We start from the raw sequence: 26,552 nt of genomic DNA on the forward strand, positions 1-26,552 counted from the left end.
ATATTTTTATAATTATAGAATGTATAAATCTCTCTTTTTAAAAAAATAAAAAAAATAAAATTTACATAAAAATTAATTTTTTCATAATAAATCTTAATTTTTTTAAAAGAAATACTCAAACTTACCTCTATGTAACTTTATTCATCATTGCTTAAAACTAAATATAAGATCTTCTACTGACTTATTTACTTATAATTATTTGGTGCAGATGGAGCTTTAAAATGGGACCCATATAATTATAATAATCACAACATCTTATCTAAGCATGTGCAGCTGTAGTTGGGTTGGTGTAGTGTGTAATATTCAGTCAAGCTCCATTATTTTCTTAACCCAGACTTTTATGTGAAAAAAAAAATAATTGTACTTATCATTTTTATATATTATATTTATTTTAATTTTTTTATAATAAATAAAATAAATAATTTATTATTTTAAATTTTAAAATAAAAATAATATTAAAATTATTTTTTATTAATATTTTATTTAACGTTGAATTTTTATCTCAACTCATCATATTTTATATTATATGTAATTGAGAGATATTGGAAAATATTTTTCTTAGAGTAATACTAGTCGTCACTATACATTTTATATATTTTAAAAAGAAAAAATTTAGTTGTAAGTATAACTGTGTACTAATATATATATCAATCTAATGTGATTGATTAAAAAATAAAATTTATTAAAAATAATACTAATTTAAATTTTAAATATAAAAAAATTAATATCAATATATTTTATTTATATATAATAAAATTTTTTTATAATTATTTATTAAAATTAATTAAATTCGAAAGAAAAAATTATTACATTCGGTTTGATCGGGCAAGCGAGAAGGATCCTTAACCTCGGAGAAGGAGAGAAGCTATAGAGAGAGGAGAGAGGCAGACAAGTGCTTAGTATACTGTAGTTGTTACGTCCTTCACCAGGCGAAACAGAGAGACACAAAAAGCCAAAAAGGCTATTTTTTTTTTTGAGAGAGAGAGAGAGAGCATTGGGAAAAGGAGGTGAAGAAGAGAGATGAAAATGTCTGGGTGCTGTAGGGGAATATAGGGGGCAAAGCTTCGACACTTGGTCTGGTGTCTCTGGAGTCTGGACACTCAGCAAACAAAACCCAACTCTTTTTTTCCCTTCCTCATTGCTTACCTTTTCGGTCGGCTGGCCAATCTGCTCAACTTTCCGGTGGCCTCGCCGGAATTTATTCCTTCCTCCTCTTTTTTTATTTTTCCCCTCAAAAAGTCAACTTTTGGTCTTTCCCTGAGCTGATCTGAGCTTCTTAGCTGAGAAAGTCAAAATTCTACTCTGCTTCTGAGCTTCGGTTTGGGCTTTTTTAGTTGATCGGAGGTTAAACGATAGGGTGAGCTACGAAGAGTTTGACTTCACCCCGGAAGGAGATGAACGATTGAAATATTTTTTACCATCTTTCTGTGAACTCGCCGGGGAAGACAATGAAGACGCCGGCGAATGCCGGTGCCGGCTTTGCCACGTCAGCGTCCAATCTTTGCGAAGGTAAAAGTTCTCCGTCTCGGTTTATGTTGACATGTTCTCTCATCTCTGTTTGTCTCTTTCTAATAGTGAGAGGGATCGGACGAATCGGTGGATCATAAAAAATGGATTTATTGCCTTTTGTCTTTATGCTCTTCTTCGGTTGTATTCGTGCCGGTTTTTCAAGGATTTCCAATTTTCGAAAGTCTCCGAGAAAAATGAGCTTGAGAAGATTCCGAATATCTTTTACTGCTTCTGCTCTGTTTTGCAAGAATCCAAATTTTCCTACCCTGTTTTCTGAGGAAACAAACGGGTTATTATTAGTATAAAAGAGCAATGATATGATGGAGTTTTCTCTGACGAATGGGAGGGTGAAACGTGGTGTAGGATTAGAGAAGAAGAGCATAAACCATGAACTATGGCAAGCCTGCGCCGGGCCGCTGGTGAACCTGCCGCCGGCTGGGACACACGTGGTCTACTTCCCACAAGGACACAGTGAACAGGTGTGTGCTCTGCTATTGTGTGCCGTGTTGGTGCCTCTGCTTAATGTTCACTCTCACTCATTTTTCTATCTCTCTGTATTAGCCTCTGGATAATGATACCTTGCACTTCCTTTATCTTTACCTTTTTTTTTTTCCTTTGGCTCTTTGAATCTGGAATGAAAATCTGAAGAACTAACGTTCTTGCATAATCTAACATAAAATAAATTCAATCAAATTAACGAAATCATGTAACTTAATTAAGAATAAATTCAATTTTATAAAAAGTGACATTCTTTTGCTTTTTGAGTCTATTTTTATAAAATTAAATTTATTTATAATTAAATTACATGATTAAGTTGGTTAATTAAATTTATTTTCTTTTAAATTATGCAAGAAGTTCATGATTTGGGATTTTTAATCCATATTCGAATAGTAAAAAGAGAAAAAATAAATAACTGGGTAGTAAAGCATGGTAAAGTAAGGGTATCATCCCTTGGCCTCTATTCTCCAATTTTTTCCTGATTTGTTTTGGGTTTATTCTCGTCTTCCCTTTATACCCAAAATATTAACTGTTCCTTTTCTTGTTTTCTTCTCTTTTTCCCTTCCTAGGGGGAATGCTTACCATACTACCATATTTTTAGGAATCTTTTGGCCTTAGCTTTTGTAGAAGTTACCCTCTCTTATGTCTGCTGGTCTTCGTGTCTACATAAAGAAGTGGTTTGGTGAAAAATCTATGAAGAAACTTTATGTGGAAGGGAAAAAAGAAAAAAGTCTTTTGGGATTTCTCTAAAGGGTTTTGGGAGGCAAATATCTTTTTACCTTTAGGGTGAGATGATAACGTTTTTATTTTGTAATTATGTAAGTCTTTGATTTTAAAATTTAAGCACCAAGATTATGTTGCTTGTGGTGTAAGGATGAGCATAGTGTTTACAGTCATTTTATTTCTCGTGTGAACCGTATAACAAGGTTCAATAAACTTGAAGGTTTGCACTTCAGGTTTATCTAATCTTATTTCATAAGTAAAAAAGGTGGATTTACAGAAAAAAAGATAAGTAAAAGGGATTAACTAAACCTGAAGTATAAGTATTTCTTGGGCTTGAAAATTATTTTTGAACTCCAAGCATGCAGTTTATTATATAATTGTTGTACCTTGAAAAACCTATAAAAAAATAATAATAGTTTTAACTTGAAAAGATTCTGTATTTTATTGAAGGTATCTTCTCCTTTTCAAATGAGTTTGTGTCCTGACTTCAGGGTTACGATCCTGGTTTCAGGTTGCAGCATCTATGAAGAAGGATGTGGATGCACAAATCCCGAACTACCCAAATCTTCCTTCAAAGCTACTATGCCTCCTTCATAATGTCACCCTGCATGTATGGCTGGCATTAACTGGCTTTTAACTTCCAAACAGATTAATTTCATTACTAAGTTTGTCAATTTTTCATGGTTGAATTATTAGGCGGATCCTGAAACAGATGAAGTATATGCTCAGATGACACTCCAACCGGTTCCTTCTGTAAGGACTTCACACCAAAATGAGTAGCAACTTTATCCATTAATAGAATTCTGTAGATGCGATTAAGTCAATGGTAGCTTTTGTTTTGTGGTTTGTTTTCTAAGCCAAAAAAAAAAAAGAGAGAGAGAGAAGAAGACACTAGCCAATCTCTAGGAACTTCTGAAAGTGAACTTAGCATGGTCCAAATTAGAAACTCAAATCTAAATCTATCAACCTTCATCTGCAGTTTGACCAGGATGAGTTATTGAGATCAGATCTTACACTCAAGACAAATAAACCCCAACCAGATTTTTTCTGTAAAACATTGACAGCAAGTGATACAAGCACCCATGGAGGTTTCTCTGTGCCACGCCGTGCAGCAGAGAAAATTTTCCCTCCTCTTGTAAGCAGTTTCCCTTTATTCTGAAGGTTTTCCTGTATTCATTTCAAATTTTCATCTCGTTCTTGCTTCTGTATAGGATTTCTCCATGCAACCACCTGCTCAAGAACTTGTGGCCAGGGATTTGCATGATAATTTATGGAATTTCCGCCATATCTACCGTGGTATGTTCTCATCTGAAAGTTAAACCCAAACTTCGGATTTGGATGCCTAAAACTTCCATATGCAAAATTTCACATGATTCTTGAAGCAACTTCCATGCTAATCCAAATAAAGCAAATTAAAATTTGAAGTTCACAAATTCAAACTTTGGGAAGTTCCACTGAAAAATTCCTCACACTAATGTAGCTGCACATTACCTTTATATATAATTATCACATTTTCTATCATTCCTTTCTAAACATCTGCACCCAATTCTTGCTTTGCTTTGTCCCAGGACAACCAAAACGTCACTTGCTTACGACTGGGTGGAGCCTATTCATTAGTGGAAAGAGGCTTTTGGCTGGCGACTCAGTTTTATTCATTAGGTAATGTCACAAGTTGAGACTATTTGAACTTTTTCATTGTATTAAGCCATGATTATAATGGGTTTGTTGTAATTATATTGGCAGACTCCTTAATACTTCATATATCTGCATGCTGTTTTGATTCATATAAATTATTTAGGAAACATATTGTTTGCTCCCTAAGCCATAAACTTTCAATTATTTCAATCTGGTTATGGAAGACTGAGAAGCATCTCAAATTTTACCTCTATTGTCCTCATTGTCACTCTATGATAACAATAACAGCTGATTTTAGAAACTTTTCTGTACATATCCTTATAATTTGCATGAGTTAAGTCATATCTTCTAGCAAATACAGGGTTTAGGGATCCTTAATATTTTATACTTGCTCTACTTTTCCTATATACTAATTCATTTGTATCTATTTTTTTTTTTATTTGGGTTAAATATAAAATTAGTTTTTGTGATTTGCTTTAAAAGTCAAATTGATCATTGCATTTTTTAATCAAACTTTTTACTCTGTGATTTGTGGAATGATCAAATTAGTTCCTTGGTCAAACCTCCATTTGTCACCTGACAATTCAAACACACATCACCTGATAGACCACAAGTGCGCCACATGTATAATGTATTTTTTTAAATATTAAGATAAAATAAAAAATATTTAAAAAACCAGAAAATTAAAAGAAAAAGAAGCAAAAATAAAAACATAAAATAGAAAAAGGACCTTTTTGCAGAGAAACTGGATATGCAAATTTTCTCCAAATACTGACACTGAGAAAGTCCACTGGAGAACTCACTTCTTTTGGTCGCTACTAATGACTGATAATCTCTTGCTATTTCTAAAAACTTATATTTGTTCTTCATTTCTCATCCTGAGTGTTATCTTTTATAGTTTCTAGAAAAGCATCCCTCTTTCAAGTATGACCAAAACCTCCTTCCCACCGAAACATCCTGGCTTACCGAGCCACCCACCCTTCCCAACCTCTACTTTCAAACCCTGTGGTCATTGCCTTATCCTTGTTCTCCATGAGTCAATATTTTGTTCTGCTGTTTGATACCCTGGTCAAGAAAACGCAAAAAACCCAAATGCCCCAATAGAAACCTTTGACAACAGGTTCAACCCCCCTCCCCACCCCACCCCACGCTCCCCTCCCCCCCGCCCCCCCCAAAAAAAAAAAAAAAAAAAAGTCCCACAAGATTAAGATTTGCCTAAATGATGCCATACCCATCTTGCACTTTCCGAAACATTGCTTCTAAAAGGTTAAGAAATCTGCCCAGTATATCTCATTCTTTTTAATTTTTTTAGGTTTTTTGTGGTTTTGAAGTTATATTTTTCTTGTATTAAGATTTAATTTTTTTTTTTAATGTTTTTCTTGTATTTTAATTTATTTTCTGGTTTGGTTTTTTAAATTTTTTTTTTGACTTTCTAGATATATATTTGCTCTTTATACTATTTTTTAATCATTTCTTGGAAAATTATAGATGTGATGCACATGTGGCTTTCCAATTGATATGTGTCAAATTATTGTCTATTTTGTGAGACTAATTTCATGTAATCATTAGAGGAGACAGATACATATAATGTATTTCTTATATGCATTTTCTGTTTTTATGGTGACCATAAGGGAGAGTTAGATTAACATAAGGGAGAGTTAGATTAACATTTAGACATTTTGAAAATCTTTTAGACTAAATTGAAAAAAACTGATTGTATTATTTTGAAATTGGACACAAATGTGCAGGGTCCAATATCTTATTTTGACCAAAACTTTTCAGAGCAAACAAATACCCTTCAGTTAAATATATAATATTTAATGCTTATTAGCAGGGACGAAAAGCAGCAACTTCTTTTGGGCATTAGGCGGGCTAACAGGCAACCCACCAATCTTTCATCATCGGTATTGTCAAGCGATAGTATGCATATAGGGATTCTTGCCGCTGCTGCCCATGCAGCTGCAAATAATAGCCCCTTCACTGTGTTTTATAATCCCAGGTCAAGATCTTTCAATTTCCATATTCTAGTATTCTCCTTGATAAGTGTTTCTTACATTTTCTTGATTATATTTTGAGTGCATCAACTTGGCTGTATGTCAAATGCATTAATTTCGCCATCCTTATGAATCAAAAAAAACTGAAGCCTTCTTTCTACCACATGCAGGGCAAGTCCATCAGAGTTTGTTATCCCTTTAGCCAAGTACTACAAGGCTGTATATAGCAACCAAATATCACTTGGCATGCGCTTTCGGATGATGTTTGAAACAGAAGAATCAGGAACAAGAAGGTAGTTGTTTTTCAATCTTTATTGGTGCTCTTAATGTTCACAATAGAATGGCATGAGTACTTGGGAAAATTGTCCCCATAGTTCTGACAGTGGAATGCCATTGGGTCCTAGATGTAGGAAGACAAGATCACCTTCTGTTTATTTTGAATTGCAAAAGATATAAGTTTAGCACTTGGATCTTTAGGTTCCATATATCATATTTAGCTCTAGCCATGATTCTTGAATAGTTGATATAGTTTCCTGAGAAATTACCTATCAAAAGAATAAAAATTCTTGAGAAATTAGAAGTGAAATGGCATCCTGGGATTACATCAATGTCGTTTTAGAATATTTAATGCTTAGTTATCAAGAAAAGTATTGAATGAATTTGAAAGATTTTGTTCTGACGAAGAAAATACATTTCTTCTGCAGGTATATGGGTACAATCATGGGTATTGCTGATCTTGACCCTCTCAGATGGAAGAACTCACAGTGGCGTAATTTGCAGGTGGAAATTCTGGAGTTGTCTTCGCTGTTTTAATTGTCATAATTTCACTATCAATAATGTGGATTACCGTGTACTCGTTCCCAATTCCTTAACAGGTTGGTTGGGATGAGTCAACATCTGGGGAAAGGCATAACCGGGTCTCAATCTGGGAAATTGAACCAGTAACTGCTCCATTTTTTATCTGTCCTCCTCCATACTTCAGATCAAAGTGTCCAAGGCAACCAGGAATGCCAGGTACAAATTTGCTGTGGTGGCCTTAATCCTGGCAGAATTTTTGTTGTTTAAATTTTATTATAGATGATTTTGCCATATCATTTTGTTCATAAATAGGTTCCACTGGTGAATCTTAAGGGCTCTGCGGTGGTCCGTGGGGTGTTTCCCCATCATGAAAAAGAAAAAGAAAAAGAATTTTGTCCTTAAATTCAGGAAATAGTTCTTGCTTGAGTTGCACCTAGGTTGTTTGTTGCTCAGGTTACTCCTCAGAATTTGCTAAGATGCAATTAATTGCGTCTAGTAATTGAAAGTATCAGCTGATTCAATTATATAAAAAAAAAAAAGATGAATACCTTGAATGATCTGGGTTTGGGGTTTCATTGGATTCTCTCTCTTTTGTTCTGTCTAGGTTAATGTCTTGTTCTATCTTTTGAATGATTTTTGAACAGCCTTGCTGATAATGGAAATCACAAATAGTCTCCTTATTCTTTTTCTAACTTGGTTTTATATCTTCTTTTAATTAATCAAGCCAAAAAAAGAAAAGAAAAGCGAAGTAAAAGATACCTGCATCTCATTTTATGGAGAGGACATTTGACTTACCTTGGAATTATTGCAGATGATGAATCTGAATTAGACAACTTATTAAGGCGGACAATACCTTGGCTTGGTGATGATATCTGCATGAAGGATCCCCAGGCTCTCTCAGGACAAAGTTTAGTCCAGTGGATGAACATGCAGCAAAACCCTTCCCTCGCTAACTCAATCCAGCCAAATTATGTTCATTCCTTGTCTACACCTACTCTGCAAGGCTTTACTGGAGCAGATCTTTCCCATCAGTTGGGCTTGTCAGGACCACCAATAAATCTGCCAAACAACTTGCAGTTCAAATCTCAGAGGCTACCTCAGCAAGCACAACAGATTGATCAACTCCCAAAGCTACCTTCCACATTGAACCCGTTAGGATCCATTATTCAACCACAGCTGCAGTTGGGTGATATTACTCACCAAATGGGGCCAAATATCGTTAATCAAACTGTTCCATCAAGCCAAGTTCAGGCCCAGATTCTGCAGCCTGAGTCCAATGCTCAAACTAGCAATAACGTTCATCAGCAGCCATCTATTCAAAACAATCAGTCTTGTAGAAATGTTTCCCAGAACCTGCAGCAGCAGCACCAACAACAAAGTATGGGTCAGAACCAAAAGCAAAACCTTAGTCAACCTCAGCCGCCTGATCATGTAAACCAACAGTTACAAATATCTGATAATCAGATTCAGATTCAACTTTTACAGAAGTGTCAACAGCAGCAACAATCTATTCTAGCACAGCAGTCAACTCTGCAACAGCCAGCTCAATTAACGCAAATTCAAGATCCACAGAGGCAGCTGTTTGATTTGTCCCAAAGCTTCTCTAGGTCTATGACATCCAACCAAATGCCAGACCTCCCTCAAGCACCCACAACTTCAATCCCTCAGTCTAACACTATTCCGCATCAGATGACAAAGAATAACAGCAACACAAATATTCGGTTCTCTCTTCCACCCCAGCAGCCAAAACTTCAACAACAGCAATCTGGTGTTCTGCCTGAAATATCTGCGTATGGTGGACTTCCCTCATCATCAAATCAGTTATCTACAGGTGCTAGCAGTACAGTAACTGGAGTTTCTGGAGCAGGGCAGACTGTATTAATTGACGATGTTCCATCTTGGTCTAATTCACCTTCCATGAACAAATGCTCAAATGTGGTTGAACCTGAGATGAATGGCAGGTTCCGGCAAAGCACGGCAATGGGGGAGAACGTGGCTGCTGCCACAGTCATTATTCCAAGTGCACTGGAAACCATGTCATCTGATGCTAACTTGGTTAAAGATTTTCAGCAGAAACCCATAGTTAAGCCTTCATTGCACATCTCTAAGAGTCACAGTCATGGATCTTTTGCTCCACAAACATTCCTAAATGGTGCTGTTGCCCAGACAGATTACTTGGATACATCATCTTCGACAACTTCAGTTTGCCTTTCCCAAAATGATGTCCATTTACTGCAGAATAATTCAGTGTCTTTCAATCCACAATCATTTTTGCTCAGAGACACCAGCCAGGATGGGGAAGTTCAGGCAGATCTCAGGAGTAATGTTTCTTATGGAACCAACATTGATGGCCAAATAGGGATGCCTATGAATCCTGATCCTTTCTTATCAAAGGGAATGGATGGGTTAGGGAAGGATTTCCACAACAATTACTCTTCGGCAGGCATGCTTACAAACTATGAAAACTCAAAAGATGATCAGCAGGAACTTTCATCCTCCATGGTTTCCCAGTCTTTTGGAGTACCACATATGACATTCAACTCAATTGATTCAACAGTAAATGATTGTAGCCTCTTGAATAGAGGTCCTTGGGCTCCACCACCACAGTTCCAGCGAATGCGAACATATACCAAGGTTTTTTTTGCTTTAAAAAGACCTTCCAGCAACTGGCATTAGTTCTATCTGTCATTTTTCATAATACTCTAGGATTTTGAATTGGTTAATGTTATTTTGAAGGTGTACAAACGTGGAGCTGTCGGGAGATCAATTGATATCACCAGTTATTCAGGTTATGGTGAGCTTAAACAAGGTCTGGCTCGAATGTTTGGCATAGAGGGACAGTTGGAGGATAGGCAGAGAATTGGCTGGAAATTTGTCTATGTAGATAACGAGAATGATGTTCTCTTGTTGGGAGATGACCCTTGGGAGTATGTCCTTCATTCCTTTTCTGCTTTTAGGATTACATTTTTCATGCGCATGTATGTGTACGGGTGTGCGCACACACACAAGTTTTCCTGTTACAAAGAAAGCGGTGAGGTCTTCAGTTCAAAATTGGTTTTATCATGTCTTTTGGGCCAGATGTTTGTTGGGTATCTTACATTTTAGTGTTTACCTTGGAGGATGTTTCCTAACAAAGTTTGTTGAGGTCCTGCCCTGGTGCTTCTATTTATTTCCAACAATTCAGATTATAAGCCAATCAGCTTCTTGCCACAATGTATTTTGTGTTGCTTTTTACATGCTTATTCACAATGACCATAGATCCTTCCTTAATAAATCACAGAAGTTATGCTGGTTTTTTCCGATCTTTTTCTCTAGTGTTGTTTCCCTAGTTTCTGATTGATTTACGTCTGGTTTGGATGATTATCCTTTCCTCTGAGGCCGAAAACAACTTTTTGTGAATTGTTTGTTTCTGCTGCCTGTGGAAATGATCTTGGCATATATTTGCTACTTGTTTTGTCCTTACCACTGTTTTCAGACATGAAATAATTTGTTGGTCTAGTTTTAAATAATTGGAAAAGTGTTAGGGGCCATTGATCCAAGGAAACTGTAGGCCCCAAATTTCAGTTAGTTTGTCTTACATTTTTCTTTTTTTTTTTTTAATGTTTTGGTGTATTTCAGGGAGTTTGTTAATTGTGTTCACTGCATCAAGATCCTGTCCCCTCAAGAAGTCCAGCAAATGAGCTTGGATGTAGATATCGGAAGTGGTGTACTTCCGAATCAAGCCTGCAGCAGCTCTAATGGGGGAGTTGCTTAATGTAGTCCTCCCAAATGCTAACCATTCATCTTCTGGGTCAGGAACTTTACTCCACAGTTTCCCATATGGCATGTGAATAATATATGCCACAAATGTATTTTCTAGGCATACTTCCATTGAGAAATGATCCTTGGGTAGTTAAACGTGGCATTTTCCTTGAATGTTGGCTGTTGCTTGAAGCGATCTCTGAGGTGAGAAATAGAGGGAAAAGGTGACAAAGAAGAAGAGAGAAGCTTCGCACCATACTTGAATGGATGGCTATTATTGGTACGAGTTAGATCCCACGAAGTCTTATTTCCAGGCTAGTGAACAACCCAATTTGGAATGTGCCCAAGCTCTTCAACATGATGATGCTGTTATGGGATCAATACTCAATTGTTTTGCCTTCAAACTTAAAATTTTTTAAGTTCTTCCACGTCAGTGTCCTATGGTAAGCTAAAAGGATGATATTGCAAGGCCTAGTTTCAAATGTATAGATTGGTAGATTTCTTTGTAGACCTAACATTTCTTAAAATGGTGGCTGTTATGTGAAGACTGAAGAATAACGAGATTAACGGCTGGAATAAAGAAAGTTGATGAAACGGGGCGTTTAGAAGGATTAATAAACGATGTGTTGAGGTTAAATGAAACGGCGCGTTTCATGGGAGAAGAAGGGAATTGTAATGCGTGTGTTTTATGTGATGTAATCTGTGTTTTACTTGATCAGAACGATGCATTTAGATACTATCATGTAGAGTGGCTCGTGTAGATGAAAGGCAAGTGTTTTCCAGTGTTGTAGATGATTTCATGTGCAGGTTAAGAGTTCCTCAAAACTCTAATCAAGAATTGAAGTGCATAATTCTGGATTTCTTTCAATCTCTTTCTTGAGTACTTTTCCATATCTCCTTCCTTTCTTGGTTCTTTTCTTGGCTGTTTCCTTACAGTGGCCTACAATGTGCACAAAAAAGTTTCACATGAAATCTTGTAAAGCAATTATTTTTATTGTTCTCGTTGTAGATTTACATTTTTCTTTCATCTTTTTGTTGCATTTTATTGACATCTGTAACAGATCTAGAAATTTTAAGCTTTAGCAATGGAAGAATCTCCAACAAATGGAAACGAAAAGAACTTCAAATTGAAAAATATAAGTTCACTGAAACCCATAATCATGGATCTGTCCCAAAATGGCAATGAGAACGTGAGGATTCAGAGGTCACTGAAGCCCAAAATCTGGAGGTTCTTATGAATCGACAGAAAGAACCCGAAGAATCAGAGGTCACTAGAACCACCAATCAAGCATCTCTCCAAGTCGTTAGCAATTTGATGCGCACATGCGTACATGAGGTTGCAGTTCCAAGGGGGTACACTTCAATCAAGGATAAATCTATTCATGGAACCCCCTCAACCCTTTCACGCTCGACCCGTTTCAGCAGCTATCTGTGGCATTCTTAGAACGGATCGAACGAGTCGGTTCTGATGTCGGCAGAGGGTTATATATACTTCGCCATTGAAAACTCTGAGCAATCAGAAATACAGAGAGCTTATTCAAGAGTTCAAAGATGTGGGGTTGGTGACAGTTGATGTTACTCTGTCACCTAATGCTAACTGTTTGGTCATGACAACTGAGATTCTTTGGGGAATGCTTTATAGGGGTTCGGAGATTTCGAAGAAAGTTGCCTGGGTCATATTTGATGAAATCCATTATATGAAGGATCGTGGAAGAGGTTGTTTGGGACGAGAGTACTATATTTTTCTCATCAACTATTCATGTCAAGCCTCAGGATATTGTAAGAAACATAGGTCTTTCATGTCAGACTTCAATAATGGTGTTTGGGTATATGGCTAGCATCTTTTCGTAGTCTCTCGTTAAGTTCTTGAAAATGAGTAGAAAACTCTCTGGTCTTTTATTTCATCAAAATAATCGTACTGTGTGCTTATTTCTCACAAATGGAGATGAATACACTCAAGAGTACAATGTATGCGTGTGTGTGTGTGATTAACCCTTATCCTTTTCTTGTCTAGAGAATTGCCTTTGTTTGAACTGATCGAGAACTGATAGAATGTAAACAATCAAAACGCCAATGTTCTATTTCCATTTGATTCTTCATCTCATCAACGATTGTTTGACCAAATCATGCTGTTGTGGGATGGAAGATGACAGTGGAATGGTTTGCAATGTGCAAGCTGAATTGCCCTCCTTTTTCACTTGTATCAATCTTTTCCATTCCGAGCGGAGCCCTCATCTCAAAATTACATGCTAATTTGGCAATGATAAGGCCTAGGATTGGTAGTGCTAGTATGATCCCCGGGCAACTCCTCCTTCCCATGCCAAATGGTAAGTATCGAAAATCGACTTTTCCACCGGCCACGGCATCTGTGGCACATTCTTCTTCCAAGAATCTCTCTGGCCGGAATTCCTCGGCATTTTTCCACCATGCAGGGTTGTTTGCTAGCCACCAGGCATTGACCACTACCTTAGACTCTTTAGGAATGGTATAACCTCCTAGCTTTGCTTCTTCAAGATTCATATGGGGTACCAACAAAGGAATTGGGGTGTGCAACCTTAGTGTCTCTTTGACCGTGGCTTGAAGATAAGGTAGCTCATGCAGGTTAGATTCTGTGACTGCACGACCCTTAAGGACGGATGAGATTTCATCGCGGATCTTGCGTTGGACGGTCGGATTGTTTACCAACTCAGCTATGGCCCACTCCATAGACCACAATGTTGTTTCTATTGCTGCAACATTGATGTTCTCCACTATGTACAGAACATTTTCTTCACTGATTTCTCCTTTCATCTGAGCATCTATTATGTGGTCAATGGCACAACTTATTTTATGCTTCTCTCCATTGGCAGCCATAATTTTCCTATCAACACACAAAAGCAATGAAAATTTTTAGTATTGAAAATTAAGAGCTTTTAGTATAAAACTTGAAATGAGGGAACAAAATGATATGATTACCTTCTTTTCTCGACATAATAGTTGTTAAAAAATGCCAGCCTTCTACTCTGCAAGTCTTTGCACCTGTTCAGGTATCCCCTTAAAAATGGTCTAAGCAAAGGAATGAAATCTCCATAATTATACTCAAAACTCTGAGCCAACCGACTCCTTTCAGAGTTAAATCTTGTTGCCTCAATGAACAAAGGGTCCTCTTGTGACTCAAACTTTGCATCAAACATCATCCGGTACATGACATTATATAGCATCAACTGCAAGCGTTTTCTGATAACTATTCCCTTTGTTCTAACTCCTTCATCTTTCTTCAGGTCATCCACCACTAGGTCCATCTCTTCCTCCCACATATCACTATACTGGTGCACAACTTTGTTGGTGAAAAATGGAAGTGTCATGATGCGGCGCATCTTACGCCAGTGATCACCATATATTGTAAACACCATATCTTGTCCATTGCCGGTGAAGATGTCGAAGACAACGTTGCGTGGCCGGGACCCAAATTCGATGCCCTGTGTGTGGAGGACTTGGTTGGCAAGCTCAGGATTGGACACCACGACTAAATTCTTGGCACCTAGTTTGAGTAGGAATATGTGGCCATAGGTTTGAGCCATGGTAGCCAGCAGACGGTGGTTTAGGTCATTGCCAACTTGGAGCCAGTTTCCAAAGATAGGGATAGAGAGAGGGCCTGGAGGAAGGGTGGTGGAGGCGTTGGAGATTGAGTTGAAGTAGTAGAGAATGACTGGAACTAAAGGGAGGATGACTAACAGAATTGGAGACAAAGATACAGAGAGGTGGGAAAATGTAAACTTGGTTATTGAAATAAGTGTTACTGTGATAAGGGTGTAAAAGATGGGTTTTGCAAGGAGATGAGCCATTACTCTCTTTTTGTGTGTGTGTGTGTGTGAGAGAGAGAGAGAGAGAGAGGAGTTTGATGTGGGAGTTGGAAGGAGAGGGAAATGGCCATATATAGATGAGAAGTAAAGGGGGGATACGCAGGAGGGTTGGTGTCCAATGGTTTTGAGAGAATCCAGGGGCTAAGTTGAAACCAAGGTAGGAGGATGCGTAGCATGTTTATGACGAGGTAAAGAGTTTCAGTTGGTAGGTGTAACGCTTCCTAGTCATAATCATCTCTCTCTCTCCCTCCCCTACCCACTAAGAATTTCTTTTAATAATTTACTTTAAACTGAATTTCTTACTTTATTATTTATTTAAGACAAGTGTTATATTTATGAGACAATTACCAAGAGAGAGCTTCTAGTCAATTTGTAAAGTAGTAATTTATATTTTTGTAAAACAAGTTATTTTCTTTATTTGATAAATGATTGGTCTATTGAGAATATCCTGGAAAAACGTGCATAGATCTTAATGTTTAAACCTATTCGATCAACCTGTATTTCATGTAATTAGAACTTATGATATATACAATATACTTCTTTTAATTCATGACAAAATAAGGTTAATAAACGAGACAGAGTCAAACAGCAGACCCAGTCAACATGAGGGGTTGGTTTTTGTCCTTTCAGAAAATTGGTGAGTTGAAAAACCATGCACAAGAATCCAAGAATGTGGGGTCCCATTTTTTTTTCAAACGGATGACAACATTTTTTTCATTTAAAAATACACTCAATTCTTAGCAATCTTCATGCCCAAGAAATACGTCTGTAGTCAATCTGAACGTGGTTGATCCGCTCCAACCAACAATATTTGCCACAAATACTTTTATTTGAACATAATTTAATTTAAAAAATATTATAAATTAAATTATATCATATAGATAGTTTGTAGTGTAAATGTTTATTTGGTTTTTCATTGAAAATCAGTATTAGTAGTTTGCTACCTTTGAATAAGATAATAATTATGGCACAAAATATAATATCATCTAAAAAAGTCCCACATATAGTTCGAGTAGAATCTTTCTTTCTTTCTAATATCTTTTGTAATTCTTGATCGTAGGAAAAAAAATACAATGACTCGTTGCATATATATATATATATATATGTTGAGAAATGATATTTGCGGTCGCTAAGAGTGTAAGTGTTACGCAATTTTTTTTTTAACGTAAATAAAGGATCTATATTAAAAAATTTATTTATTTTAATAATGAATCTTACCTTTTTTTTTTAAAATAATTACATGACACTTACATACTTTACGACTATACTTAATATTACTCATATATGTTTGCGTTCCAAATGCATGCAACCCAGAATGATTACAGTTTGGTTACTGTTTACAAGGTCATGATAAACATGGATCGATGGATGGCTTCACTGTTCTTTTACCAATTATTTATATAAGCCGGCATTGGACACTTTATTACATTGTTTATTCACTTTATAGAGGTTAGTCATCCTCTGTTTGGTGATTGATTTTTGGTTTTGGACGTTCATATGATTGAAAGAAGATGATGTGTGGCTTTGTTGATTGCTTTTAAGTTGATTCTGTCTCCTCCCCCTCTCATCAGTTCTCTTGTGTGATTTGCAGGAAGTTGGCATGCCTGCTGCCTGCAGTCACTTGATCAGTGCATTAGTTGATCATTAAGATGCCATATCATGGTTTGGTATTCTTTCTCCATGTAGCTCTTGTGACTTGCATTTTCTTATTTACCAGTGTTGTGTTTTTCTACTGGGTTTCATGCATGAGAAATGCTTTGGTCCCGAGTATTTCTATCTAGACTTTTTCTTTTTACTTGGTGATTAAGTAAATATTTTTTAATAACGTTATAGATTTTTAAAAAATGTATTAGGATATAAAAAAATGCATGAAAAAAAAGACATTTAGTCTAATCGGGACCCCTCAGGCTACACACTCGGTGGGTATAGCACGACTCTTCATGCATTTGCTGTATGACTGTTTAATTGTGCAATCCATGTAAGTTCACAAATCTTCAGAGTATACCCAATCCAATCCAAGATATGAGAAGAAGTTACAAAAACTGAAGAAAAAGAAATTTTACCAACATCATTAAACAGAAATTCATGGCTCCATCACATTTTTTTTTGGGTGTGTTTTTTCTATGCCAAAAGGCATTTAGAAAGAGCAAAACCAAGATAAGATGTAAATCAAACTAATTTAATATTATGTGATATTAATCATGCTAAAAAAATTCATTCCACCCATGCATTGCATTGCATAGCAAGACTACTTCCACAAAAAGTAGAATCCTCCATGAAACTAGAGATTGATTCAAATCCGTAGTATTCAAATGTATTCTCATCTTGAAGCTTTTGGGCACAAAAACAAAGCTGATTCTGCATACTCACTACTCATCATTTAGAAGGATGATCTCTACAATTGCCATTATCCTCCTTGATAAGGGAAAACTCATTGGGTTAGGTTTGGTAAGTGAGATAAAAATTTTTATTTTAGATGACAGTTTAAATTATTATTTTTTAATATTATTATTATTTTGAGATTGAAAAAATTTGAATTGTTTATTATATTTTATGTGAAAATTTGAAAAAATTATAACAATGAGATGAGATGAGAATTTTGTATTTTGAAAAAATTAATTTACAGATTTACATTGCACCTCACACCGATTGATTACTAAAAAGACTTCATATACGATTCATCAAGAAAAAGCATCAAACATTCATCTCCAAAGATTGAGCTTTTGTGAGAAACATTCAAGTTTTATATCTAATATATGTAATAAAAATTATTTCAATACCACGTGTGAGTGTGAGACAAATTTGGACTCTAAACAAGCTATCCTCTTCTTGTAACAGAACCCATAAACCCTAATTTTACTCAAAATTTCTAATACGAAATCTCAACCATCTGTAAAATCAAACTCCAAATCTCAACCCACCACAAGAAATTTAAGTTTTGAAGCATTGAAGGCAAAATCAAGAGAGGGTGAGGAAGAGCGAGAGAAACGGACGGGGAGTGAGGGAGAAAGCTTACTAAAAAGGAGGCTAGGCGGAGGAGGTGTTGGAATACCTTGGCCTTTGGCAGAGCGACGGTGGGGTAGAGACTCATCAGCTAGACGGAGAGAGCGGGACGAGTGCAAGGTGGCGACGAAACAAAGAGAGTGAGCATGACGAGTGTGAGAGAGAGACACAGACACATACGACGATATAGAAAGAGAGAGACGAAGGATTGAGAGACACTAGTCGGTTAGGCGAGGCAGTGATGGCACGACAGCTAGCAAGGATTGAGAAGAGGCGACATAAAACTCCTAGAGAAGACAGAGTCGGGCTAACAAAATTACTAAAGTCTTAGAGCATTGGCAATGGCTAGCTATTGCCAAGTCTAAATTTTGACTAAAATTTGACCTTTTAGCTAAGGTCTAAACTAATGGAGATAGTGACTCACATTAGACTAGCTATTCTAAAGTCCAAATAATAACATAATATTATATATTTAAATAATAATTTTTTATTTTTTTAATATTTTACAAATACACTCCATATATTAATTAATAATTTAATTTTTACTTAAAATTATTATTTCCCAACTATAGAATCAATTTTAAAATTTTTGTGCTATTGACGTGGAAGTTTCCTTTTGCAAATACACTCCATAGCTTCCTGGAATAATTTACTTTTGGAGAAATAACAAATGAAAGAAAGATCAATAATAACATTTCATAACATCAACCTATAATACAAAGGCCTCACATTTCAGAATATGAGAATTTTCATGAAAAAGTAAATAAAATACAGACACCAAGAGATCATTTATTACATTCTTCTCCCCAACAATGGCTTCATTAAGTGCTTGTCTTTCAACCAAAAGCATTGGAATTTGTTGATCTAATTTCATGTTCAGTCCTTCATAATAATCTCTTATGGCATGGTAAAGGGGTTGACAATCACCAGCATCCATGATAGCAGATTCCATGCACTCTAAGCATAAATGTCGCCCATCTTCCAGAGAGTAGTATCTTGTGACTTCAAGGAGACAAAAATAGGGGGGAAAAGGTATGCATATTAATTTGAATTAATCTGCATCTTGGATGATTACCTCTAGACGTTCACAACTACAGCAATGAGTTGTGTTATCATGCTCATGTGATGGACAATATTTTTTAGACCAAAATAACAAGAAACATAGAAGCACTCTCAAAACTCATAAAAAGCTTCGAATGTAGCAGGTCTAAGATCAGTCACTTGTTGATGATGCAATTCCTGAAAGACTTCCACAAGTCAGACTTACAAGGACAGTAGAATCACCGGGCCTGATATAAAGACAGCAAATTTATGTTTTAGAACAAAAAAAAGGACACTAGCAATAGCAATTGTAAGAAGCCACGTCAAAACAATAAAATTACATAAACAACTTATGATGTGATTTACCTATGCAATTTCCAGAAAGATCTCAAGGTCTCATATATTGAAAAACTGATTGCTATACTTGGCCCAACACCCTGCATTAGCAACCAAACAGTAATCAACCATACGATGAGCAATTGTAACTAGATTCCCCTTCCAAAAAGCTCTGAATCCTTCTTCACCAACAATCTGCGAAGCCTCTTGCCATATGCTAGCCTTTGGCAAAGTCACAACATCAGAGTGCATACCTTGCACCTAAAAGGATGGAGAGAAAAAGATATCAGGGAGGCAGCTAATCAATCTTGAGGACACTGAAACGCAATGGTTGATCAAGCCATTCATAACAGACCATAACATTTCATAACAATCTTGAGCAAATGAGAAAATGGTCATTAACATCTATATTAAATTTTCAGAATAATTGAAGAAAAAAAATGTCACTAAATCAAAGTATAAGTCTGTTGATATCTTCTACCCAACAATATTGCTCAGAAATATAGTACATAACTCATATACTCATGCAAAACCCAGCTTGTAATTTCCTTTGGCAAATACATAGCCATCACATACATAATATCTCGATAAGACAAGTTTGGAAACTGGAATGCCCAACGATTGAGATCTTCCCATCACACGCAAAGTTACTTTTAAAGATTTGCCATATGCAAATAAATTAATGAGCTTCCCTCAGAATACAAGTCGAGTTCAAAAGCAAAAGTCTTCTTTTTTCTTTTTAGCAGATATGAACAAAACATACACAAACCTAAGTAGACCACTATTTTTAATTAGAACCTCTACAATTCCAGTACACATCCCTCAGAATCCATTGCTCATCAAATAGAAATTCAGTCCACTACTTTTAATTTTTCATATGATTCTTCATAGGGATTCAAAGTGAAGTTCTTAATCGAAGAACAAGTTTAGCAATAACAGAACATCCATTTAAAAAAAAAAAAAAATCCAACGGGAAAAAACCAATCAAGGGTTTTGACTGAGCCTGATCGGGAGATCAAATCCGTATCAAACCTTGTGAAATTCGTTTCTTTCTTTGTGAAAGAGAAAACCCACCCTTTCTCTGATCGAGCTCCATTGCCGACAGAAACGAGCTCCATTTCCGGCAGAACACAAACGTACGTTGCAAATAAAATTACAAATAAAAAAAAAAAAACAAGAGAAGGGGGAGTTGATTACCTCTATGAAGCACAATAGAACCCTAATAGAGGCATTGCCAGTTGATTAAAATCGATTCTCTCTTGCAAATCGACTGCTCCTTCTTAGGAGAATCATATTCCCAACTTCGACAGCCCTGGGGTAACGAAAAAAGGAAGAGAACTAGAAGAAAAATGAAAAAAATGGAGAGAAGGGGAGAGAGGGAGTGTCGGGCCAAAGAGACGACCAGACGACCGACGAGAAAGAGCAGGGAAGACAGAAACGGGGAGAAAAAAAATGAAGGGGGTGTTCGGTGAGGGAGAAAGGGAGAGAGAGTGAAGTTTTGGGGAGAACTGATTCACGAGGGAAATACAACAATTCGGTTGAAGAGATGTACGTAATTTTACAATAAAATAATAATTGGACGATGACTAGTAATAGCATTGGCAATAAATTCTTTATGTTTATATATAAAATTACATATTTTGAATATTGTTTTAAATATGAACAAAAATTTTTATATTAGATTATGTATTTTTTGATCAAATAATAATAAAATAATAAAAAGAAAAAAAAGAAAAGAGAGAAAAGATAGAGTTGGGAGGAGAGAGAAAAAATAATAAAATAATATTTAAAGAAAGAAAAAAATATCTTTAAAGATGAATAATTACTGTTTATAGTTATTTAAAATTATAAAAATAGATAAGTCAATATAAGTGATTTTAAGGCAAATTTATTCAAATTTAAGAATAAAAATAAAGATAAATAAATTATTACTAATGCTCTATTCGCTATATATGGAGAAAGGGATAGACTTACTGTTACTGAAAGCTTCAAATCCTTTATTTTACCCAGTCTAATGCAGCGGGTTGAAGACAACGAAGTCTATATTTTGGCTTCAGAAGCGTTGCTAAGCGATCCATCCGCTTTTCTTTAAAAAGCAGCCCTCTACTTAGAAGCTGCCACCTCAGCTTTTTGCACTAAACTGTTCTACACTCGTGCGCATGGGAAAATAATCTTTCAGATAGCTCTGTTTCAATTTCAGACCAAAGTTGCCTCGCACTCAAGCAGTGCATTTCGACCCCAGAGACTTCTTCGCGTCCAGACCACTCCCTGTACTACCGAAACCACCGCCGAACACGACAGTTTCATTATGAATATTTTCCACTTTATGAAATTTTTTTCTTCTCAAAACTTTTACCGAACACGTTCTATGCATTAATATTTCTGTGCCTTCCATAGTGTGATTTCTTTCTTCTTCTTCACCAATTTACATTCAATGTCTCTAACACAACACATCAACAACCATAATACCATAATACCATAATCATATGATTTTTAGTTTCTGTATTAATAAATAGTGAAAGGGCAAACCAGATAAGCGAAGGTTACTGAGTTGTCGAAAATAACACTGCTTGAAATTTTTCAACGGTGGCTTCGTCTTCTTCAACAGTGGCTTCGTCTTCTTCAGAGGTGGCTACGTTTTCTTGTGCGGTGGCTGGTACAAATCTGGTGGGTCGCTGGTGGGTGCGAAGGGGATGTGCGGCGACAGGGAATGGATATTGTTTTCGCGACGGGGAAGGGGCTGCGGACGGCGACAGATCACTGACTCTAGATCTGCGACGGCGCCGTGGCTGGGCAACGAACAACGGGGTAATATTTCAAGCCAGGGAGGGGGTGTCGGAGGGGGAGAAAGTTCCGTGTAGTTCGGTTTGGGGATGAGAACAGAGGGAGGGAAGGGAATTGAATTACAAACCGGTGCGGTGCCGGTTTACAATAATTGTCTTGGAGGGTCTACGTGTCATGTTTTAACGTGTGGGCTGTTTTTTGAGGATCCTCGGATGGACCGGCCCGTAGGAATTCTCTTTTGGCTTTTCAAAAGTATTAGCGACTGGTGCCAATGCTCTTAAAAATTTAAAATCACCGTATAAATCATTAAAATTGAACATTTACGGTGACTCTTTTCACGGTGACATAAAGAACCGGGAAATTATTTTAACAAAAGTGGTCGCAAAAAACTCTTTTTATTGTAGAATTAAAGTCAAGAACATCAATATTTTTTATTTTTTTTATTTTGTGTTAATTGATTTGATAAAGTTCTATAAAAAATAGAATTCGGGTACTAAATTATCAAGTTCATCGAGCTGAAGGAGAAATTTTGCAGTTGAATACATTATTTTTTTAGGGAGTCTGCTCATCATGATTTTTTTTTTAGTCAGGTTGTTTAACCTTTCATACCACACGTTTGATCTATTTTAATATTATTTTTTATGTTATTTTATTCTTATAAAATTAATTAAATTATTCTACTTATCATCCATACATACATATTTATTATAAGAAAAATGAATAAAAAATTAAAATAAATATAGTATGATTATTCTGTTTTTAGACTCTTATATGTTAGAGTTAGCATGTGTCCTTATCCTTAATTGCGCATGCATGTGAAAAATGTACTTGCTTGAAAAAGTATCAATTTTTTTCATTTATGATACATATTATGTCGGAGCAACGTGTAAAATATATTTGTTTAATTAGGTGAAATAAGATTTTTAATAAAAAAAATATGATTTTATATTTAAAAAATTAATTTATGCTTAATTTAATGCATAAAAAAAGTAAATTTTAAGAAATATCTTTAGATAATGATAAGTTACTGAAATATAATATCTTTCAATTGATACATTCTGGTCGGATGTCACAATGGTTAATCTACGTATGTAATTAAATTATATTGTAGTTTAAAATCAAATATATAATATTATATATACCTGCAAATACTACGTACACTCGGATTATTTTTTTTCCTCTCATCTTCTTTATCTAGCTTGTTTGTTTGGTTTTTTCTTTTTCTTTTTACAAATGTAAATGGATATTATATAGAGATGATAGGTTACAAAGTAGGAAAATTGTTTACTAACGTGTAAGTAGCTTCTTCTTTTTTCCTTCTTTTCTTTTTTTAATTTTCTTTTGGGATATGAGAACTATTTTAGTAATATCATTAGCTAGCAAAAATTTTTCTCGTATTCAAAAGTTGTTGTACTCTCTTAGACCAGCTCCATAAAAAGGTTGTGCAACGCAATAGCCCAAAAGAAATAGAGAGAAGGTTGCCAGTTAATGGAGAGAGAGAGAAATTAGAGAAATAATATAGCACAATTTTTCATTAGTTTAAAAGCAAAACAACTTAAGGGCAAAAACATAGCTACACAATAAGAACAAGAAAATTACTGTTCATGTGGGATAGACACTTATTATAATAAAATCTTTAAATAATTAATTGTAATGTATTTAAATGCATATAACACGAATTTTTCTATTTTCTTCTTGCTAAAATAAGGAACCTGCTACAACCATATATAAAAGTTACAAATGATGGCAAATGAATAGGCTATTCATTTTTTTTCTTTTTTTTTTCTACATTTTTTTATATTTTTAAATATTTTTAAAATAAGTTTATAACATTATTTAAAAATACTTCTTTAATCACTAAGTTAAAAAAAATCAATAGCCACCCCAAGTGGGAGTAGCATTATCCTTAAAATAAGATACTCTATTGGCTAAAGTTGGATCATCCTTCTCTCTCTCTCTCTCTCTAATTAGGAGGGATTATGAATAAAATTTGTCTTCAATTATTGATCTTAAATGATTGATTAAAACTAACTTAAATATTGCCTAATAGCATCAATATACATTGCAATTTTTTTTTCAATATATTCAAAATCAGAATAGATAGGGTTGGTACTAAATTATCTCATCTCATATAATCATTACAATTTTTTCAAATTTTTATATAAAATATAATAAAAAATTTAACTTTTTTAAATTCTAAAATAAAATTAATATTAAAAATAATTATATTATAATAATATTTTATTTTATTTTTAACAAAATATCTCATCTCATCTCATCTGAACTGCGTAATCGAAGAAGGCTAAAATTTTTTTCGTTTAGTCATGATGATATCACTTATACGGTAGTTCACTCTATCGCTGGGCCCTGGCATACGTGAAAGTGAGGGAGAAATAAAGAATCTCAAAATTTGAGGATAGGAGAGGTGGAGATGATAAGATAAGAATTTTTAATTTTAGATAAAAGTTTAAATTTAAATAAAATATTATTTTTTAATATTATTATTATTTTAAAATTTAAAAAATTTGAATTGAGATTTGAAAAAGTTAAATTATTTATTATATTTTATGTAAAAATTTAAAAAATTATAATAATGAGATGAGAATTTTGTATCTCATCTTAAATGTCAAACCTACCATACTTAACTATAAAAGTCAAATGGAATAATGCTAGTGATACCGCTCCCGCTGGGAGCTACTACTGTATTGTCTTTTTTATTATTTATTATTATTTTTTATTTCATGATTAAAAAAGTATTTTTTAATGATATTGTAAATTTTTTATAAAAAAATATTTAAAAGAGTTAAAAATATATATATATAATTTAAAAAAAAAACACATGAAATAACTAGCAACTCCCAGCATGGCTGTAGCATTTTCCAAATCAAGCACACAAATCAACTCGCAGTGCATGTTTGGGATTGTGGTGAGAAATATAACTTATAACTTATAATTTAAGTCATAAGTTTTACTATTAAAAAGTTATTTACTGTTTGGTAACCATATGTTTAAAACACTTTCAAATATGTTATGTTTGTTTGGAAACAAATTAAAAAAATACTTTCTGAGGTAGAAATGACGATTATTTGAATTTTTAAAAATTATGATTATATTCTTAAAAGTTTAGAAGTTGTAATTATCTTAAAGTTGTATGGATATTTTCGTCCATTGACAATCTTTTTAAAATTCAAATTACATTTTGCATTATCTGGAAAAATTCTTTTAAAAGCATCATTTTGATGTTTTTCTTTAAAAGTATTTTTTAGCTTATTTCGGACTAAAAGTGCTTTAATATGTAACACTCAAATGACCTAGTTTTCATTAAAAAACTTTTAAGAATATTTAAGTACTTTTTAAGACTCCTAATACAATCCCAAACAGGCCCGCAAACATTTTTAGCGGAGCTTTTATAAGTGATCATGCACAAAAATCAGATTTTTGTTTGATTGGATAGAACCAAGTGAATTTTTTGAAATGATCAATGAATATAACGTAGAAACGATAACCATTGATTGAAGTAATTGAATATAGATCCCATACATATGAATAAAGTAATTCAAATGGCTTAGAACTAGTCATGGACAAGATGGAAAAAGGTTGTTGGTGGCTTTTATTACATTGACAAGAAACACAAAGACTTTTCTGGGAAGCCGAAGATTTTTGTATAGGTAAATCAAATGAACGAACAACTTGAGTGACAATTTTTGTGGAGGGATGACCCAATCGTGAATGCCAACCATCAGGAGATGTGCGGACACCAACAAATGCCATAGATGGTTTGTGTAGGATGTGAGTTGATTGAGGCATATAGTAGATTCCATCCTCACATTTACCTTGAAGTAGAGGAACCCTATGCTAAGATCCTTTACAAAGAAAGAAAAAGGATTAAATTCAACAGAACAATTGTTAGAAGAGGTGAATTTGTGAACAGAGATAAGATTGCGATGAATGGAAGGAACACAAAGAAGATCTGTGAGAGCAAATGTTTTGGAAGGTGTGGTGAGATTGGTTGAACCAACGTGTGTGACATTCAACCCTGTGCCATCTCCAATGACAACCTCGTCGGGTCCTTCATACTCAGAGTGCATAGACATGTTTTGGAGTTCATATGTGATATTATGAGCTGCGCCTGAGTCAAGCATCCAACGGTTGGGTTTAGGTTGAGGCATTATTGTGCAATTTGCTTGTGCCAAGACGCGACGAAGCTTGCGGCATTCTGTTACAGTGTGGCCATGGAATCCACAAAAGTGACAAGTCTTTCCTGATTGGTGGCCTCTTTGAGCAGAATCAGCAGAGAAGCTGTTGTTGGGCTTGGACTGAGAAGGACCACCAGAATTCCCAGGTCTAGAGTTTGTTTGTTTCTTGTCATTCTTTTGAGAGGAGCGATTATTGTACCTACGTTGAGAGACGTTAGCTGTAATAACAGTAGAATTGGAAGCATGTTCTAGGTGTTGTAGGTAGCGCTCAAGGACAAGGAGCAGGTCATGGAGTTCTTCAAATGTAAGAGAGGTTGCACGGGTGCGAATTGGTGCAATAATCTCACGGTACTCCAAGCCAAGACCATTAAGAATGTATAGCATAAGGTCGTCATTTGTCACAGGTGTATCGATGAGTGCTAACTCATCTACGATGCTCTTTACAGAGTGAA

The 26,552-nt window shown here is 35.1% G+C and overlaps 2 protein-coding genes, 1 long non-coding RNA gene and 1 other non-coding gene across 7 annotated transcripts; 1 reads left to right on the plus strand and 3 right to left on the minus strand.

Moving 5' to 3' along the window:
• Window positions 1–846: 846 nt before the first annotated feature.
• Window positions 847–11,766, plus strand: LOC122298691 (auxin response factor 19-like). Of its 4 annotated transcripts, XR_006239514.1 has the most exons (15): window positions 847–1,509; window positions 1,873–1,988; window positions 3,242–3,340; window positions 3,427–3,483; window positions 3,710–3,865; window positions 3,942–4,026; window positions 4,299–4,389; window positions 6,197–6,364; window positions 6,530–6,652; window positions 7,064–7,139; window positions 7,235–7,373; window positions 7,969–9,791; window positions 9,894–10,084; window positions 10,776–11,341; window positions 11,445–11,766. XR_006239514.1 is itself a non-coding variant. In XM_043108547.1 (14 exons), exons 1-14 carry the CDS (start codon window positions 1,449–1,451, stop codon window positions 10,909–10,911), a joined length of 3,321 nt encoding a protein of 1,106 aa, XP_042964481.1. In that variant the 5' UTR covers window positions 847–1,448; the 3' UTR covers window positions 10,912–11,766. The 4 variants fall into 4 exon arrangements, 3 of the variants coding, with proteins under 3 accessions (XP_042964481.1, XP_042964484.1, XP_042964483.1); XM_043108547.1 differs by having other exon boundaries at window positions 10,776–11,766; XM_043108549.1 differs by having other exon boundaries at window positions 848–1,509; window positions 6,200–6,364; window positions 10,776–11,766.
• Window positions 11,767–12,771: 1,005 nt separating this feature from the next.
• On the minus strand, window positions 12,772–14,803 carry LOC122298692 (cytochrome P450 CYP73A100-like). The gene is made up of 2 exons (XM_043108551.1): window positions 13,854–14,803; window positions 12,772–13,758 (listed from the first exon to the last, which is right to left on the minus strand). The coding sequence occupies exons 1-2, from the start codon at window positions 14,720–14,722 to the stop codon at window positions 13,023–13,025; spliced, it is 1,605 nt and encodes a 534-aa protein (XP_042964485.1). The 5' UTR covers window positions 14,723–14,803; the 3' UTR covers window positions 12,772–13,022.
• Window positions 14,804–18,414: 3,611 nt separating this feature from the next.
• On the minus strand, window positions 18,415–20,675 carry LOC122298476. The gene is made up of 3 exons (XR_006239422.1): window positions 20,318–20,675; window positions 19,151–19,381; window positions 18,415–19,032 (listed from the first exon to the last, which is right to left on the minus strand). It is a non-coding gene; the product is annotated as an uncharacterized LOC122298476 (long non-coding RNA).
• On the minus strand, window positions 19,937–20,016 carry LOC122300003. Its single transcript, XR_006239852.1, has one exon. It is a non-coding gene; the product is annotated as a small nucleolar RNA R21 (small nucleolar RNA).
• Window positions 20,676–26,552: the final 5,877 nt, after the last annotated feature.

The sequence above is a fragment of the Carya illinoinensis genome, chromosome 16, assembly GCF_018687715.1.
Source record: "Carya illinoinensis cultivar Pawnee chromosome 16, C.illinoinensisPawnee_v1, whole genome shotgun sequence".
Taxonomy (NCBI): Eukaryota; Viridiplantae; Streptophyta; class Magnoliopsida; order Fagales; family Juglandaceae; genus Carya; species Carya illinoinensis.

Excerpts from the sequence above, each read along its gene's own strand:
- LOC122298692 (XM_043108551.1), bottom strand. The coding sequence starts at position 14,722 with ATGGCTCATCTCCTTGCAAAACCCATCTTTTACACCCTTATCACAGTA. Across the intron at positions 13,759-13,853 it reads TATTATGTCGAGAAAAGAAG|GAAAATTATGGCTGCCAATG; the intron begins GTAATCATATCA and ends GTGTGTTGATAG.
- LOC122298691 (XM_043108547.1), top strand. The coding sequence starts at position 1,449 with ATGAAGACGCCGGCGAATGCCGGTGCCGGCTTTGCCACGTCAGCGTCC. Across the intron at positions 1,510-1,872 it reads AGCGTCCAATCTTTGCGAAG|GATTAGAGAAGAAGAGCATA; the intron begins GTAAAAGTTCTC and ends AACGTGGTGTAG. Across the intron at positions 6,365-6,529 it reads ACTGTGTTTTATAATCCCAG|GGCAAGTCCATCAGAGTTTG; the intron begins GTCAAGATCTTT and ends TACCACATGCAG.